General features: G+C 36.2%; 1 protein-coding gene across 2 annotated transcripts in view; it reads right to left on the bottom strand.

Moving 5' to 3' along the window:
- The window catches only part of LOC104162482 (probable ubiquitin carboxyl-terminal hydrolase FAF-X), a 76,998-nt gene that overhangs the window by 4,290 nt on the left and 54,371 nt on the right, over positions 1-18,337 (bottom strand). For both annotated transcript variants that reach the window (XM_009701213.1, XM_009701214.1), the window contains exons 29-40: positions 17,790-18,012; positions 15,240-15,460; positions 14,699-14,889; positions 14,075-14,248; positions 12,680-12,821; positions 11,752-12,502; positions 11,100-11,223; positions 9,589-9,814; positions 8,372-8,501; positions 4,935-5,120; positions 3,023-3,243; positions 1,908-1,996 (exon numbers count right to left, since the gene is read on the bottom strand). In XM_009701213.1, coding sequence (XP_009699515.1) covers positions 1,908-1,996; positions 3,023-3,243; positions 4,935-5,120; positions 8,372-8,501; positions 9,589-9,814; positions 11,100-11,223; positions 11,752-12,502; positions 12,680-12,821; positions 14,075-14,248; positions 14,699-14,889; positions 15,240-15,460; positions 17,790-18,012 — 2,678 coding nt within the window. The remainder of the gene's footprint in view (positions 1-1,907; positions 1,997-3,022; positions 3,244-4,934; positions 5,121-8,371; positions 8,502-9,588; positions 9,815-11,099; positions 11,224-11,751; positions 12,503-12,679; positions 12,822-14,074; positions 14,249-14,698; positions 14,890-15,239; positions 15,461-17,789; positions 18,013-18,337) is intronic.

Raw genomic sequence — 18,337 nt, 5'->3', positions numbered from 1 at the left:
CGACACCTCAAATTGCTACAGTCATTGTAGGAAAAGCAACTGCTCTCTTTCCTCATAGCCCTGACAACAGTCAACAGACTCCAGGCAGCCAGCAACCTAGGCTCCATCTGTAAAGTGATGACGAGCTTTACTTCAGCTGATTTAACTTAACGGTACACTATTGTACCATTAACTTAATGTAACACTATTATCCCAAACTTGGCACTTGAACTTGTCAAATCAAGAGAAATTTATGTGAGCTGGTCTGATGCCAAAGAAGAGCAGCAGCCATCTCACAGTACAAGAATACAAGAATACCGAAGGATGCACACCCCCTGAAAGCATATCATGTTTGTTTTCTAAGAGTTAGAAGATACTACCATTTACTATGGACAGTTACACTGTTACGCCTTTTTTTTTTTTTTTTTGGAAAGAGAAGACAAAGATCATTAAAACTCTGTGACTATCACAGCAAAACCAAGAGCAAGACAGAGACCAGTACTTCAAGCTACTGCCAGAAATGGCAGCAAGAAATCGGAGGATGACTGCAGCTGGCTACTTAATACCCCTCTGCTGCATCCTAACACAATTCCAACAAACACTGCTATTCTTGAGACTGCGATCTTGAATACAAAGTGATACACATCTCCAAGTACAGCGAAAGCCTCATTCAACTTCATTCCATCTTCAACCTCCTTCATACGCCATTATTTCAAACGCAGCACTCTCCCGAACAACAATTTCCACGATTTCTCACCTGCATTTCCACCCTAAAGTATGTTATTTTACTTCGCAACTACTAAAGTATGCCCATCCTCCAGCATGATGTGGACTTTAAGACATCTTATAGAAGTATTTGTTTACCAGGAAGAAAACAGAAACAAACTGTACTATATATGCACTACATATACATATATATGCAAAACTCAAATGCCTGTGTATAAAGGGTATTCTCGTCCCTTACCTAACCTGTAATTCCTAAAAAGAAAATGAAGAAATCCCTCCACTCAGTCTTCAGGTTTTGGAGTGTGGTTAAGGCAGACCACCATCTTCTCTTACAAGTATCTTTTACAGTAAGGCTAGGCAGCTGATAAAATCCTAAGAGCGCAGTCTGCTTCTACAAGTTAAGCACATGAGTTCACCCCAATACCCTTACTGCACACTGCAAGTGTGCTCTCACTCAAAGTACTTTAAATGTCATATAAGACACGCTTGCAAATGATTTAGTAAATCCAATACTACCTATATTCACTTATTATGAAACAGTGACATTTTGAAATATTGACAGGTAGCATGCTGATGCAATTTATTTTGTGTTACCTCACCCACTACTACTTCTATTTAAAACTTCCAAAAAATTGACTATTCTCACAAATAGTCAGTATTTGCAGTAATTCATTTTTTTTATCTCAGCTTTCAAAAGCCTTATTCTGTAGACATATAAAAATTAGGTTTGAAACTGGATGAATATTTTAACATATTGAAGTTAAAATTCTCTTGAAATGTGATTACATAAATATTCTCTATGTATGAAATTGCTTTTATCCCAAGTTCACACTTTATGCATGTCTTCGTATCACTACTACAACCGATGTGCTTTATCGTAAGACCAGGCTGTCACTGAACGCTCTTGAACGAGATGTTTCAAACAAACAGTCTAAGCATCTCACAGTGCTAAACAGTGAGTTTAGTCTAAGCAGCACATTCTCTTGTATGCGAAAAGTCTTGGGTTTATAGCACTAAGTAGCAAATTTCTCTATAGTAAGGAAGGTCAAGGAGAAAAATTGTAGATTTATCTAAAAAACTGAGATAAAAGTGGAAAAAACTCACTTTATTCCTGTATTTTGATTTAGCAGATATTTAAACCAAACTTCTGGAAAGGATTAACATAATAATCTTGAATTATAAAAAGACAGGTAAATACTAACCTGTGAGTTTGCCAAGAGTCCTCAATTAATAGGATTTGCAGAAGCAGATCCAAATAAGGTCGAAGCTCGTATGTGTATGAATATGCAACCTTAAAAAGTAGAAATGCAGAGAATGTAAGAAAGGTTTTCTTGAAGCATGCAGGTTACATGGTGCAATACAAGCCCATAATTCATTTGAAGAGAAGTTCACTGTAATTTAAAAGATATTTCAAGATAGAATGCCTACTTTTTAAAAAAAAAAAAAAAAAAGTTGATTGTGTCAGGGTTTTTGGGGAGTTCTAGTTTTGTTGGGTTTTTGTTTTGTTTTTTAAATATAGTAGGTTTTGTAAAGGACAAAATGTTTCCTCATGAGTTTCTAACACAATTGATCAGAAGCCTCAAGCATGAGATGCCAAAGAAGCCACCTTAAAAAAATACCTTCAGAAAAGCAAAATTACAAAATGATATTTTTTAATGATATTGCTACTTTTAGACAGTATGTTTGAAGGTTATCCTAAAATGTAAAATACGTGGCTAGTAAAATATCAGTAAAGTGATTTTTATTACGATTGTTTCAAGTGCCAAACAAAAGGACACAGAAAAATATGATGTTTACATGGAAAAAAAAATGGGCAAATATAAAGATGAGCTAACAGAAGTAAAAAATTTTATTGGAGTGGAAAAGTGTGACTAACCTTACACAGATTAGAAAGGAAAAACAAGAGAGTCCCAAAGATACATACTCAAAATAAATACAAAGGAGATCTTAGGAAATGATTCTAACTTTCCATGCAATCTAAAAAGCTCTTTTCTGGATAATGACAGAAAAGCTTTAGGAAATGCTCTTGCAATACATAAAGACCATCTCAGTCTATTTATTTTCCATCCTTAACTTACCGTTCCTAACTCATAAAACGTTGATTGTTCTCCTAAAATCATAAAAGGATTTCTCATAGTACTCCAACATGATGTATAGACCTAAGAGTGTAAATACTGACAGAGGATGCCATCTCAAGGAAAGTTTATCTATCAAGCACTTGTTCAGTATTTAAGACAGCATTCCTATATATAAATATAAGATCTTGCATCATACACATTCATATTCCCATCTTTCTCCTAGCTTTCTTTATTTTTACCTGCCAAAGAAGTTCACTGAGGACAGTGGAAGAGAACTGAGGATTCTCCCAACAGCAGAAACGAAGCAACTTGATGGTCTCTTCAGAGTTGCTGCAATCTTCAATAATTTTCTTCACATAACTAGTTCTCACAAACAAAATGTCTGCTACGTTCTGCTGAAGTGCCATTATGGGTTGAGATAAATTAGGATCACCGTAAGGGTTGGCAAGTGGGGGATTACCTAGAACAAACAGTTATTACAGATGAAAAGGTACTGAAGTACTTTCAGTGTAGATACAACAAAATATAAATTGGTGTAACTCATCAAAAAGATGGAGGAAAAAAACCAACCACTCCCTAACAGTTGATTTTCTTTGAAAAATACTACAATACGAAATAACTCAGTTTTTTGATTGCGAAGCTTGACACTTGCTACCTGAGAGCTACTTCTCCCTCTCAGATAAGATTATGCAGTGACAATCAAAGCAGAACAGCTGGAGACATGTTCACATGCAAGAAGACAAATTACTGAGAGTTGTCTCACGGAAATCCTCTTATCTCCTGAGGTTATCTGCTTCACTGCTTGTGTAACACAGCCCAAATCTATCATATTCTAGGACTCAAGGTCTTTTTACTTCACTAGGCAATGGAAAAGGGTTCCGAGGAATCTCTATGTCAGAACAGCTCCATCTGAATCTCTAGAGTGTACAGAGAAGTAATACACTCTTGAAAGAATAAAAAGTAACGTTTCTTATTTAGTAAGCTTCATTTTGTGTCAGGAAAGACTGTTGATTTGCTCCTGATGTTTCTAAATTCAGTAGTGTTTTAAGTTATTGTTTTAAGATGCCCAGAAGTCAAAGGGTGAACTTTTCTAGCTTAATATGCTTAGCAAAAAATAACTTTACTCTGCAAATAGTAATCATAATTAGTAGTTAGAGTGATGTAATTTTTTTTATTACAACATTATGAATACAGTGAATATATAATTATTTTTCACAAGTAGACTATCTTTTCAGTGTAAGCTTCAAATAATGCACTGGAAACAAAACCAAATCAAAGCTGCCAAATGGTTCTGAAGCTTATTACAGCACAGTAAAATTTTCAGTTCATTAATCTTACTATAGCACATTCTAGCCTATTGACTATAAAGTCTGACACATCAAGTTGTAATGAGTTGCCACTGAATAGCTTCTCTACAGATTCTTAATTAGGTTTTCTAAAATATGCTTAATAGAATGTGTACATATACAGGCTATAAACTCCACATAGCCCAATATTCTGTCACCATTTCTCAAAAATAACTGCACTCTATTCAACTACTGGAGATATTAATGATTTATACTGTGGTTGGCCAATTTCTAGCTGGTTGGCCAATTTTATTTTTTACAAATTAAAATGCTGACTTCTGTTTGTTTTCTTGACTGCAAACAAGCACCAAATCATTTTCAAGAGCTATCCATAATGATACAAGACCTCTTTAATGATAAACAGCATTAGCTATTTCAGAGCCTGCTATAGTGTTTTTCCTGTACGGACTACTTTTGTACTGGTAACATGAAAGTCATCTATTATTTTATTGCCTACTCAGAATCAAAAGATCTTTATGTAACTCTTACAATGAGCTTAAACTATTCTAAAATCATTACTATTTTGTAATCAATAAACTTTACTACCCAGTTGTTTTCCTGTATCTTTAAGGAATAAGCCAGCAAGCATAAAATACAGAACAGATTTCTGTCTTCTGCTTTTTAGTATAGTGAATCAGTTTTGCTTACGACAAAGAGACTTCTGTCTTTAAACAAAAAGTGTTGCTAAACATAAAAAGGCAAACATTTTTCCAGGTAATCCATTTTACACATAATAGTGAAATATGCACAGAAGACATTTACTGACATATTCAATTAATTAAGGAAAACTTAAAATTCACTATACCGTTGATAGAAGACTGCATCCGCGATGACACATTGCAACAACGGATCAGTTGTGACACAACAGTGTACAGCTTCCCCAGTTCAGCATACTGGTATTTAATTGGAGGACCTGGACCTTCATCCAGAGCCACAAGCATGAAGGTTGCAGGAACATTTAGTTTCAGAAGTTGGGTCTTCTCTGCTACACCTTTATGGGGAGGAGGGTGGGAGGAAAAAAGAAGGAAAAAAAAAAAAAAGATAGATACATCCTGTTTCTGGCACTAACAATAGTTTTTATTTTAAAAAAGAAAAATAACTACTGTTTACATGATTTGTAACTTTGCAGTTGCTGGGTTTTATTATAACCATCATTTATGCTTTCTGAGGGGAAAAAAAAAAACAAAATCAGCTGTAAATGACTACAATTTCTTAACAGTGCTCCTTAGCACTTAAGTAACTGGCATCTGTGTTATTAGCAAAGCCCCAAGTAACTCTTTTGGACAAGGAATTATCTTTCTACTATGAGGCCCAGGACAGGATAAACACCCCTCACACTGTATTTTGTTATTTTTTCTATCATGTCCTAGATACATCAATTACAAATTTAAGACATTTCCAACTGTGTCATACTATGCAGTTAAGTGTGAATCAAAAATCAATTTAAGAAAAAACAAAAAACAAAATGAGAAAACCTCCAAAACCAACCAAAAACCCAACCAACCAAAAAATCCAAACATACTGCTAGTTTCACTGCAAGAATACCTTGCACATACTACACTTACCAGTAAATTCGATACGTCCCCTCCAATCTTGTATTGTGTTTCTCAATTTGGTTAAAAGTAATAACTTTTCACACATTTCCAAGTTTGTTTTTATTCTGAAGTTCAACTGGACCTTACCTACCATCTTTCTGACAAGAATGAGGAATCCAGACAGCACCTTATTAGAGCTCTCTTATAGTATCTTTTTGGTTATGTTAGATATTTTTGTAGTTACATCCTTTGTAGAACTGATCTCTCGCTCCCTTTGACATGAACAATGTATTACTTGATTTCTGAAAATGTCAGACAATTTGATCTTTTTCACAGAACTTGGGGTGCTGCAGGAATGATGTATTGTGGCTTTTGCCGAATGAACACTCTACATCTGTACAGAAGCCTTCAGTTAACAGTAGTAAGAGAAGCACAACCGCTTAATATTTCCATGTTTATCTTTGCAGGGTAGATTGTGGTAACGATTGGACCCACAAATAAAATTTAGTTATGCTTTCCCATCTGGCTTCTGAGTGCTTTCCTAGTCAGAGGTTTCAACTGCACTGACTGACTATGAAGAGCTAGCAAAGAAGAAAAGGTAAGTTAGAGCAGAAGAATTGCATCTCTCTTCCCTGTAATGTCATGAAGTCCACTCTCGGGGTCATGATGGAACCCTGCCTGACAGAGAATGCTTTGGTAGACAACGTATATGAAAGTAACATACATTATAGGTGAAATTAAATTAACACAATTGCGTAGATTAATTTCCTATCTGTAAAATTAAATTCCTTTAAAATTGTCTGCCCACAGGAAAAAGCTTTGAGACTCTGTGTGTGTATGCGCCAATTCTATGCGGAAATACTGAAATAACTCCATCTGGACTGATACGCTTGCTTAACACTTCAGCCACAAAGTAATCTAACAGAAACTCACATTTATAACTTGCCTGCACGAACTGATAACCACCAATGGCTGAGCTGCTCAGTGTTATGGGCATTTTGTAAAATTTCCAAGGGAACTGGATCTCCTAGCTTCATGTTATTTTACATAAAAAGATGAAAATACCTTGTATTACAGTAAGAGGAAGAGTGTAATAGACTATCACTATAGAAGAATATCGTATCTTTTTTAGAACTTGCCGTAGATAAAGATGCTTTGTCACTTAGGCTACCATATGTGAAAGAGAAACGGGCCCCTGATAGAAGACCCTAATAACTGGGGAGGGTAAGAATGTAAGAATGCAGAGCTCTGTGACAACTCATTAGATATGAACCTGTGACTACCCTCATCAACCTGAGAGTGCATAAGCAATCCTTTATTCATTTGACTTGCATTTTATTACTCTTAATTACTCTTCCTCAGGGCAAATGTATGAAGCAGCAATGGATTAACTCACCTGAGCAACAGTTTATTCAATCAATCATCTATTGATTTTCAAGTATGCTGGTAATGCTAAGAAAAAGCATGATTACAGCTGTTCGTTTGAATGTGAACAGGACTGATCTCAGTTTAACTGCAAAAATGTTTTTCATTTGGAATAGTTACTTTAGATAGTATTAGTATTATTCTATTCTTGGCATATAGGCTAGTGACTTTCTAGGCAAAGAATCTACATAATCCAGAATTTAATACAAGTTTTTGTATACTTTTGAATCTACACTTATTTCTGTTTTCATAAAGCTGGATACAATTAAGATCCTGAAGAAACACAGACGATACCAGAAGTGCCACAGCCAGTATTTCACATCCATCACCACAAAACTGACACCCATCTCATATTACAGCATGTGTATAATGGATCTTAAGTGTAACACCTGCAAGTACAGGTACTCCTACCAGTCTTGAATTCAAAAATGCTAAAAATAAATACTAATTTGCGATCATACTCAATCTCTAATTTAATCTTTCATCAGAAAATTCAGGAGTCTAGTCTTTATGAAAAGAATCACCGTCTCAAGCCTGGGAGAACTTTACTTAAGCCTTCCTATATTGCAAAACCGCTGGCTTTTCTTGCCTGTTTATCTTGGATGAACAACAATATCCAATAAATTTATAGTGGAATTTCCCAATTCTTGCATTCTTTTCCTTCATATGATGTCTATGGTGAATGCATTCTGGCAAGCAACGATGTACAAGAACATACAGAGATTAAGTTATTTCCTCAGCCTCCCAAAGAGTCTTTAAAGGGAAGACAGATACAGAATCAGTGTCTTGCATTTAGAGCTGTGAACTTCAAAGGTGAACTAAGGAAATTAATATTGAAAGGACACAGTTGGAATATATGGTCATACTCTTCCATAAAGGAGAATCATGCCACTCTCTTTTTTGAACTTTTATCTTCCTCAACTTCTTCAGGCTCAAACCAGTTGACAGCCCCACATGCTTCTTGGGTCTCATGACCTCCCTGCCAATGAGTCCTGAACAAAGCGTCATCTCTCTTGTCATTTTTTCACCCCCACACCCTCTCAGACGATCAATCTTACTGCTCCAAGCTTTTCATCTTAATCTTCCAAGGATGGCAGGAAGACTAAAGCCCCAAACTCCAAGCTGGAGGAACACAGATGCTCTGTAGAGCATTTATATGACATTTAATGATAACAATCTCCCTGAGGCTGAAAAACTGGATTCTCCTGCTATTACCCGTTTTTTGTTAATGATCCAGTTACATAGTTTATTACATTAGTAAAAGTGTGTATAATTTGCTTACCTAGGTTGGCATACATCACAAACAGATTGAAATACTGCTGCAAATGGCGCCCATGTTCAGATACTTCCCTTCTTAGAAGATTTAGTACCGCTCTCAGCAAGTGATCACTTAAACTTAAGTTATCGTAAGCCTATAAAAAAAAGTTTTAATATTAGCGGTCAATCTTATAAAATCTTTATTTGGTTTATACTTTCTACTATGGCAGAAAACAGAATTGGCTAAAAGGCATGGGATTCATACAAGCTCCAAAATACTAGCAGCTGGTTAGTCTTCTGTATCTCACACAAAGACAGACATACAGGGAAGAGGACTCTCAACACTAAATACCATGTAAGTCAAAGAAATCATGCAAGTACAGAAGCTTTTAATAGAGCTTTTCCTCCAATAGCAGCTAGACTTAAATACTCAGAAAAGCATATGCAGTTCCACTGTGAACTTCATAGACTGACAACCAAACCACCTCTACAAGTGTATCTCAAATACCTCATGAAACAAAACTCTCAAAGCATACGTAGCTTTTACTTAATGCAAATTCTTTTGCTGGAAACAGTAGTGAAAACATTCCAAGAAAGCAAGTGGAACAATACAAATAAAAGTGTCTTACTATAGATGTTAAAAACATGACAAAGCAAAGGCTCAAAAAGGTTGATCTTTTAAATTTGACTGCTGTCCAAACATAAACATTGTTATGACAAATATTACATTAAGATTTTGGCTTTTTTTTTTTGTTTGTCAGTTCTAGGTGTATAAATTAGGCAATTCACTGTCTACTCCTATGCAAAGTTACAATTGTTGACACAGAAAAACTGCAGGACACAGGGAAAGAAAACTAGGGAACACCTGCATGTTTTCATGGGTTTTGTTTGTTTGTTGTTGGTTTTTGTTTGTTTTTTAGTTCTAAGTGAAAAACAAGGGTTCACTCCCTACACATAACTTTATTATAAGCCACTACTTTTATTCTGCAGATTTCAAACTCGCAACTCAATGTTCTCACTACTTAGTCTCCATAGAGATTTACAAATGAAGGAAAACTGAACCGTCTGACAGCAACTCTCACACAAACTGGTTGATTTACATCATTTTATGTAGTACAACATGGACCGTACAGCCTTCCTGTGAACACTGATCCATCTACTCCAGAATTTACTTCACATTAAATGCTTATAAATGAAGAAGTAAGAGTAAGTTTCAAAAGTTTTTCATTAGAAATTAAATACCTGACTGGAAGGTCCAGGAGAGGCAAAAGGTGAAGGACATGGTCCATCTTGCAATGAAAAATGTGCAATAAATACTATAAGTTTTGCAAATGCACCCCTCACTTCTGCGCTAGGGCATTCCAAAAGGTACTCAGAGAAGCGGTTTGAAACATTAAAAAGGACGTTGTGTGCAAACCAAAAGCGTACATTCTTGCTGTGACGAAGAAGGATGCATAATGCATCATACCTGAAATAAAAGATGACGCAACTGAGATTATGACCAAATGTAGACGTTAATTAACTTTGGCAGGCATATTCTTTCACATAATTTGAAGAAAATACATGTTAAAGGCTATCCCCAAACATTTTTACTTGCAAAATGCTTACAAATCAGGTAAACTGTAGCTCCTATAGCAATCACAAATTACAAAGATACTTCAATTAAAAAACTAACATTTAACTGTAGCATTTTACTTCTATCGCCCATAAGAACTAAGACACAATTACATCCCCTAACTCCCAAACTACTACTCAAAGCAGGTTCTAAATTGGCAGCCACGATTCCCTCTGTCTTGCAAATGGGGGAGAGGGTGAGCAGTGGAGGACACGAGGTAGATTTCATGAGCTTTGTATAAGACAGGTAACTAAATATGTAATTTATCAGGAATTCACATTCTCAGTTACAGATCTAAAAAACTCCTCCAAACCACCCAAACATCTAGTCCAGAGAGGGTCTTGTATGTTTCTGTCCTCCTTCCTACAGCAATATTTGAACTCCTCTTGATCTCTTAAAATAACAGGAGTAACTTAGCTACTCTGAAAGTTGCTACTGGAGAAAAACTTGAGGTACGTATTTACCATGTATTATACAACTACTTACTAGTAGCTGGCAAACTAGTGGTCATCACAAATACTAGATTTTCTCTCTAATTCTACAGTAGTAACCCACACTCCTCTCCTCAACGCAGAATAACCTAGCTTAAAGACTACACTGCTGTGGTGTTATGAAAAAGATTGTACTGTGTGTTATACTACAGATTTGAATTACAGGCCCCATTGCAATGTACATAAAGCACTCCGCTAACCGAGTCTAAAAGACTATATACATTTCAGAAACAGAATACAAATATAAACTGCAAAAATAGGTTGAGAAGAGCTTTGTTTAAAACTACTCAAATCACGAATAAACCATTCTGAATTACTCAGAATACATAACCTATTAGTTTTGCGCTAGCAATGGATTCTACTCCTTTATTCTTTTTAAAGGACAGACAAAAGGCAAATTTAAGCTCTGTTTGAAAATGAATTTTGAAGCTGTTCAGCTCATTAGCTAATTTTAAGGCTCAGTTTCTTCCCAGTATTTTCTGTTCAAATTTCCCCCCCTTTTCATGTGCACCTTGACCATGTATTTGGGGGAGAGGGGAAAAATGGGACACACCACTAACACTTTTTATTGTCATATGTATGTAACTGGGATCTTTTAACAGACATCAAACTTCCAAAATTGTAACTGTTGTTAAAAGACAAAATACCAATCACTAGCAGGGCCACGGACTATTTTCTTTGTATGAAATCCTGTGGTGAAGAGAAATCTAGCAGCAAGCTGAATACTAATCATAGTTATTTCTTCTGCTTCAGGCAACAGATGATCTTGTCCTAAAGAAAAACCAAAATACTCACATGTAGACAAAGTAAAAGCAATTTACTTTTAACAATTTAACTGATTGCAGATAGATTACTATTTTGTCTGACATTGTGTTCTGATTTTAACAAGAAACTTGATCACAACAGCTCCTAGCTTCCATAATGTATCATTTGAAAATGTAAGCTTTAAGACAGGTACCTGGAGGCTAACATACGCCTGATGTTTAGAAATTCAGTGTCTCACCTTTGAGAACTGTCTTCAGCAGAACAGCCCACTGACTTAAGTATTTTTAACATGACTTAGTACATAAGCTAAATAACAGCTGATAGTTTTTCAAAGTTTTTTTGCTAAATATTCTCGCATGCGATCACTGATGAACAATTCAACAACAGATGTTTAACTGCAGAAGTCCAGAGAGACAGAATATTCAAAGCAGAATGCACAAAATTTTCAGTGGCTAGACAAACTCTTGGCAACACAAATCAGAACTCTTCTTGCAAGAAATTAATCCATAATTATTACTGCAATAACATACTAACCTGGAGGAGGATTTAAGTAGACACTATTACAAGTAAGCAACTTCTTTATGAACTGGAAATATTCTAGGCTGTACTGCATACGATTATGCATGAACTGCACATTCTGCTTCCGTACACTTCGTTCAATGGCTGATGGCATTTTAATCTGATGGGGTTTAGTGGTGACAGCGAGTTCTGAAATATATTTTATTAGTTCATTGTCTTTGTCTATTGTGTCCATACGTTCATAAAAAAGAATATAAGCATTCCACCACCTCTTCTGGCGTCTGTAGGACATACGCTTCATCATGTGATCAAACACTTCTCCCATGTATTCTCCACCAAAACACTGATTTTTCATTTCTTCATCATCATCCATTTTACACTCTGTCACATCTCCATCATCAAATTTATACCACCGATTCTTCTCACCATCTCCACCATTCCTCTGGATAATATAAGAGTAATAATGTCCACCACTGGCCTGACCACTGTGTACAAGTACACCAACAAGCCTGTATTTTGTGCTCCCAGAGTGTTCATTTTCAGACTGTTCATTTTGTATTAACTGATTTTCAGGATTTACATCATCTCCTTCCAATTTAGCTACGCCTGCCACCGTGTAAGGCTCCATGTCCAGCTCTCGTGGAAATTCAAAATAATCATTGAACTTGATTGCACATTCCCTTTCCCAGTCATAATCAAATCGTTTCAACTGGATCGCAAGAACTGGAGGCAACTTCTTAATCAACAAGCGTTTCACTGTATCAACCTAAAAAAGGAGACAAACAGTTACCAGCTCTTAGGCTTCCATTCATACACTCTTACCAACAACCGAATTCAGTAATTAAAGGCTAACTTTCTTCCCCTGAACATGAACTAAGACTGAACTTCAGTGCGGCTGTAACATCATGGTTGTACACAAATGTAATACATAAGGAATCATTACCTTTTTGTTGCATTTTTCACAATGATATGCATTTGCACCTTCCAATAAATCTCCTTTGACGTACTGTTCCAAAGAATCAAGAAGGTTTTGGTGATTTCTTATATCTACATTCAGAGTTGTGAAGGATTCCTCGCATTCGTACCTACCAATGAACAGACAGATGTAAGACAGCGGTAGTTCAACTTTTCAACGTGTTCAACTTTTACGTTTTACAGGCACTACACAGCACCTTACTGCAAAAGTTTTATTCAGTATTTGATGTCAACTTCCAGCAAAAGGAGTTAGGCAGTAAAAAAGTAATTTAACTCTTTTTTTATTGGAGTCTTCCTATAATTATGTTACAGTATCTGCATATTGTATTTTCTGATCTGCACTAACTATAGTTATTTTATGAAGATGATAGAATGACTTGTATATACATTTCAAGTTCTCTGAAAAGACTGTGGAAGTTGAATCTTCTAGTACATCTTGTTTTCAAAGCAGCTAAAGTAGCATGACAGACTCTTGGTGAACTTAAGCTAGTAGAGAAGCACAGATAGCAGAGTACTTTTTCCATTGCTGACCTTGACAGTCAGGAATTGGACACAAATCTCGTATCATACCCAAATACAACAGTTCAAGCCAGATTCCAATAAAAAAAAAAAAACACAAACCTTTTTATTTTTTTATCTTAAAAAACCTGAATAGCTGTCTTCATAAAATCACTTTGCATATTTATGACTGGCTTTGACTTACTGTGTTTTGATGTAACCTTCAAACAAATTCCTAGCGACAAACTAGCAATGCTTGACAACCAGTTAAGATATCTTGGAAACTTTCTATTTTTTTTAAAGATAAAGAAATGATGAATATTACTGGTTTCAGTATTCACATTTTAAGTTAATTAAAAATACAGCGGAAATCTTAAGAAAAAGATAAACTTTCTACACCATTCTCCTTAATTACAGCTTACATAGTAAGCATGGAGTTTTACTCATTAGAATTAAAGACTCATATTGACTCAGCTCTATCCACACACTATGGAAGACAGAAGACAGCAGCAGCCGTTGGTTATGTCTTAAAATTTTATACATTGCATTTGGTCCCTAAGTTGTTTTCAGTTTTAACATGAAAAAGCTGTATCTTTTCCTCCCCTGATCGATACACAATGCTTCACATACCATCTGCTAAGTAGAAGCAATAATAATCAAGTATTTCAAGGCACTTGAAGTCAATGTTAAGGCTGTAGAGAAAATAAGGTAGCAAATTCTATCAGCTTTAAAAACAAAAACCAAAACAAACAGAAAACCCACCAAAACCACACAAACCCCCCACTCTTGACTCTTTAGTCATTTTTATAAGGATACACAGTTGTTTTTTTTTTTCCTCTAAGAAAGAACAATCTTAAACACTTACCGATGTGGGCATCCTTGACAAATCTTCTGATCAGCAAAGGACCCTCCTAAAACTTTACTTAACATTGCTGGATGGCCCAAAGCTTTTAAAGCTTCATCTAAACTGTCCACCAAGGAATTAAAAAATTCTAAAGCATCATGTTGTTCACGTAGATTTACAGGTTCACCCCAAAGTCTGAAAACAAAAGCACATTCTTGTCAAATATTTTTTGTTTTGTTCTCCAACAATTTCTTTTCTAAAAAAATATTATTCAAGCTATTAATCCCTCTTTCTTACTGAGCAAAACTATTGATTGATTTGTGTTGTAGTATATCACCTGTTACTCTGTCCCTGACACTTACCTACTGGTAAGTAAAAACAAGCTTTTAGGTATAACTTCATACTTCATTCAAAGTCTTAACATCAAGGTCAAGAACTGCTAGAATTCAAAATAACCATCTTGCTGTAATCTTTGGTTTATCAACAGACTTCTACATAATGCTGAAAAGGTAAGATAACAAACACAATGCTGCACATGCTCTGCTCATTTACACTTAACATCACTATCATTTCTTCTACTACAATTCGTTTTGTTGCATTTCAGTGGTCCAGTGAACAGACATCAATATTGAAGTCTCTATTTACCTAAATTGTTTCCAAAACCCTCTTGGTACATAGTACTGTAGCCTGGAAGCTGCTAAATGACCAAAGATTACTTGGAGATGCCTCAGAACTCCAATATTGTACTCTTTTCTATCTTCTGTTTTACTCAGTGCTGGTTTGTCTTCATACTGATGCGGATAACCAAACACATCATCTCGTGGGTCAACATTGCTCTGAAAAACAGAAGAAAATTTCTGCAATTAACTTTGATATATAGCTGTCTCATAGCTAGTTGTATCCCTTATTTAACAATCTAAGGTGTTTCATATTCTCATCTGAAAAAATAAACGTCCCCATACAGTGCTTTCAAGTACAAATCCATGAGGAAGTCTGCAAATCCTGCTACTTGGATCTTCTGAACTGCCTCTCTGGCAGTAAGCCTGTTCAATTAAGAAATATTACACTATTGTCCCCACTGCTAGCAGTTGAAAGTAAAGTGATTAGCAACTTAAATTTGTTATAACCTTTTCATAAAAAAGAATTCTATTTTAAAGGTAAGTAAGTTCTATGTAATGAAATTTACCTCATTGTCCTGCTTTTCATCCCCAGACATGTCATCATCTACATCACTGCCTGTGCCTTCAATTGCAAGAATCCCATTCCTGATAGCTGGAATCATGTACAGCTGCTGAATGACAGAATTCATGTAACAAGTGGCACCAGCATTTTTTAGTCCTACAAATCCCTTTGGCGGTCGAGGCCCAACAGGTGGTAGATATTCCCATTCTGTAAGCGCTTCACAAGCTAAAAGAAAATAGCAGAATGTGATTAGGAAACTATTTTGTAACAAAAGAATTAGACCATCAATGCAGTACAAAGGGCAGTTGCATAAAATCAGTATTAGTCTGTACCACACTGCAGTTTAATAAAACAAATGTTCCATCAGAAAACTTAATTGCTAAAATTAAAACAACTTCTATGAATGACAGTTCTATCTGTAACCTTAATAGTACATCATTTTCTTCTACTGCCTAACTAAAAAGGTGGCCAGACAAAAATTCAGTCTATTTATGTATCAAACAGAAGTGTTCCCTCAATATCAGCAAGTTTCTAGGCTGAAGAATTCAGTTGAACCAATCTAGAATATATAACCAATTTACAAGCCTTTCACAAATTTATAATCCTTTTAAAATAACAATATTTCACTTATGCCTCACTTTTCCTTGTCAAGATGGGAACCAGTTTTAGATAATGCTATCTATCGGACTTGTGATAGATTTATTTTTTTTTTCTCCTGAGCCTTCTCCCTCAGACCTCTCATCTCTTCAGAGTACATTTATTATCACAAGTTTCCTACGCTACTGTGTTGTTTTGTGGTTTTAACACAAAAAATTCTGATGTAAAAGAAAGTAAGAGAGCATGCACGTTTACAAGCAAGGTTTACTTGGTATATGAAACACACAGCATGCAGAGTTCATACATGTGTTCTCTCTTCTGTCTGACATACCATGGAGTTCTTGTGCTCTATCGTGCTTATCAAATTCTTGAGTGGAAGGAAATGCCATAAAATCCTTCTAATTGTGAGGTGATAAGAAATACACTACTTCCCAATAGAAAAGGGTGAAGAAAACAGGACGAGGCAGGGGGTGAATCCATAAAGCGGCCCTTCTCATTTGTTCATTTGAGATGGAACCAAACAGGAAGAGGTTGAAAAACCTCCAATGACTCACTGATATCACCAACTGGGCAAGTAGCACTGCCATTGTAAGAGGTAGTGGATAATTCCCACTATAGGATACTATTTCTCGTTGCTTATAGTATTGCTAAACTCTACAAGTTTAAACGTTGTTAAATCACAGAATGGTTTGTGCTGGAAGGGATCACCTAGTCCACCCCCCTGCCCTGGGCAGAGACACCTTCCACCAGACCAGGTTGCTCAGAGCCCCATCCAACCTGGTCTTGAACACTTCCAGGGATGGGGCAGCCACAGCTTCTCTGGGCAACCTCTGCCACTGCCTCACCACCCTCACTGGGAAGAACTTCTTCCTTATGTCCTATCTAAATCTACCCTCTTTCCTGCCCCTTGTCCTGCCACTACAGGCCCAAGTAAAAAGTCTCTCTCCATCTTTCTTAGAAGCACCCCTCTAAGTACTGAAAGGCTGCAATAAGGTCCTTCCGGAGCCCTCTTCTCCAGGCTGAACCACTCCCACTCTCCCAGCCTTTCTTCCCATATGAGCTCAGGTTTGCTTGGTTTGGTTTTGTGAGTTTTTTGTTTTGCTTTGTTTTTCCCCTCCTTTCCTTGTTAATATTACAGCCAAAATGGTTTAGCTATCCCAATTAGGGCTGCAGAAAATATGCTCCTCTTTGTTCATTTTTAGGAAAGTCTTACATGCTTTTCATTGATAACATAATCTGTGTTAAGTATGAGCCTTCTGCCATCCTTGTGAAAATCAGCCCAAGTTTCATTTGACAGCTTTTGAAACACTAACATTTGGAAGTTTTTGCACATACTGCAGTTGTTATATTTCTCCAGTGAGAAGGAGAAAGTTCTTTAAGTGCACAGCTGTGCTAAGACAAGCCCAAAACCGAGAGAACAAACGTCTGAGAAAGAACTATGACAAGCAGAGAATGAGTACAGAACTTTTAAGAGGGCGGTGGACCTGTGTCTGTGTGTGGACAATGATGACAAATTAGGTGAGCAACCAAGAGACTGGCACTAAAACTAAGCCGAAGATACCTGATGAGGTTCTGGGATTGGTTAGGCAGAGCCTGAAACAATGAGACAAAAGTAGAAGATACAGACAGAATGAAGTTCCTGTGAGCTGGTATGGACAAAGGGGAGTAGCCAGAGATCGGGGTAGGAAGGGTCAGATCGTCTAAGTGACTGGGGCTGGAACTTGGATGCAACCATGTAATGCAAGTCAGTACATTCACTGCATAAAGAGGAACAAATAAAGGCTACACTGATGAACATTTTCTACATTGACAGACTGACTTCGCAACATTAAAAGCAGCCACAAACCAACCACAAAGTAAAAAACTCAGCATCTAGTTCAGCTGATAATATAAACAAAACCTATACATAATATATACATGAAAAAGAAGAAAATAGATAATTAAAAATATTACATACTAGTGATTGCTGTACCTATGTAATACATTTCAGTCAATGTGTCTACTATCTGTTTGAGATTTCGAACACATCCAACTGCTAGCGCAACTAGTAGCTCAAAGCCAGCATTAATCGTAGCTGGCGAACTACAGACTGGTATGGCCTGCTCAGCAGGCAATTCTCCATTTCTCATGTATTGTAGATAAACATTGGATGCCGGAAAGATGAAATCATCTATCAACTCCTGAAAAAAAAAAAAAAGAAAAAAGAAAGAAATTAAATCACCTGTTATCACGGAAATGCACACTATTTTATAACAGAGTAAGAGTTATTACATAAATGAACGTCCAAGAACCAGAAGAGTACTGAAAAAACAAGGAAGAGTTAAAATTGAGACCAACATCATAATGAGCTTTTAAATTTAGAACAGAACTCCATTCTGAAGTGGGTCCCTGCAAACCCACCCCCCCACTGCAAGTTAAAAATAAATCTGCATTACTCTTCATTGGTAAGAATTTTCTTTTGCCACACCAGTATTATCTACAAAGCTCTTTATCAATTAGTGCTGA

This window comes from Cariama cristata, unplaced genomic scaffold (assembly GCF_000690535.1).
Source record: "Cariama cristata isolate BGI_N322 unplaced genomic scaffold, ASM69053v1 scaffold13335, whole genome shotgun sequence".
Taxonomy (NCBI): domain Eukaryota; kingdom Metazoa; phylum Chordata; class Aves; order Cariamiformes; family Cariamidae; genus Cariama; species Cariama cristata.
This window is presented reverse-complemented; position numbering and strand designations above follow the sequence as displayed.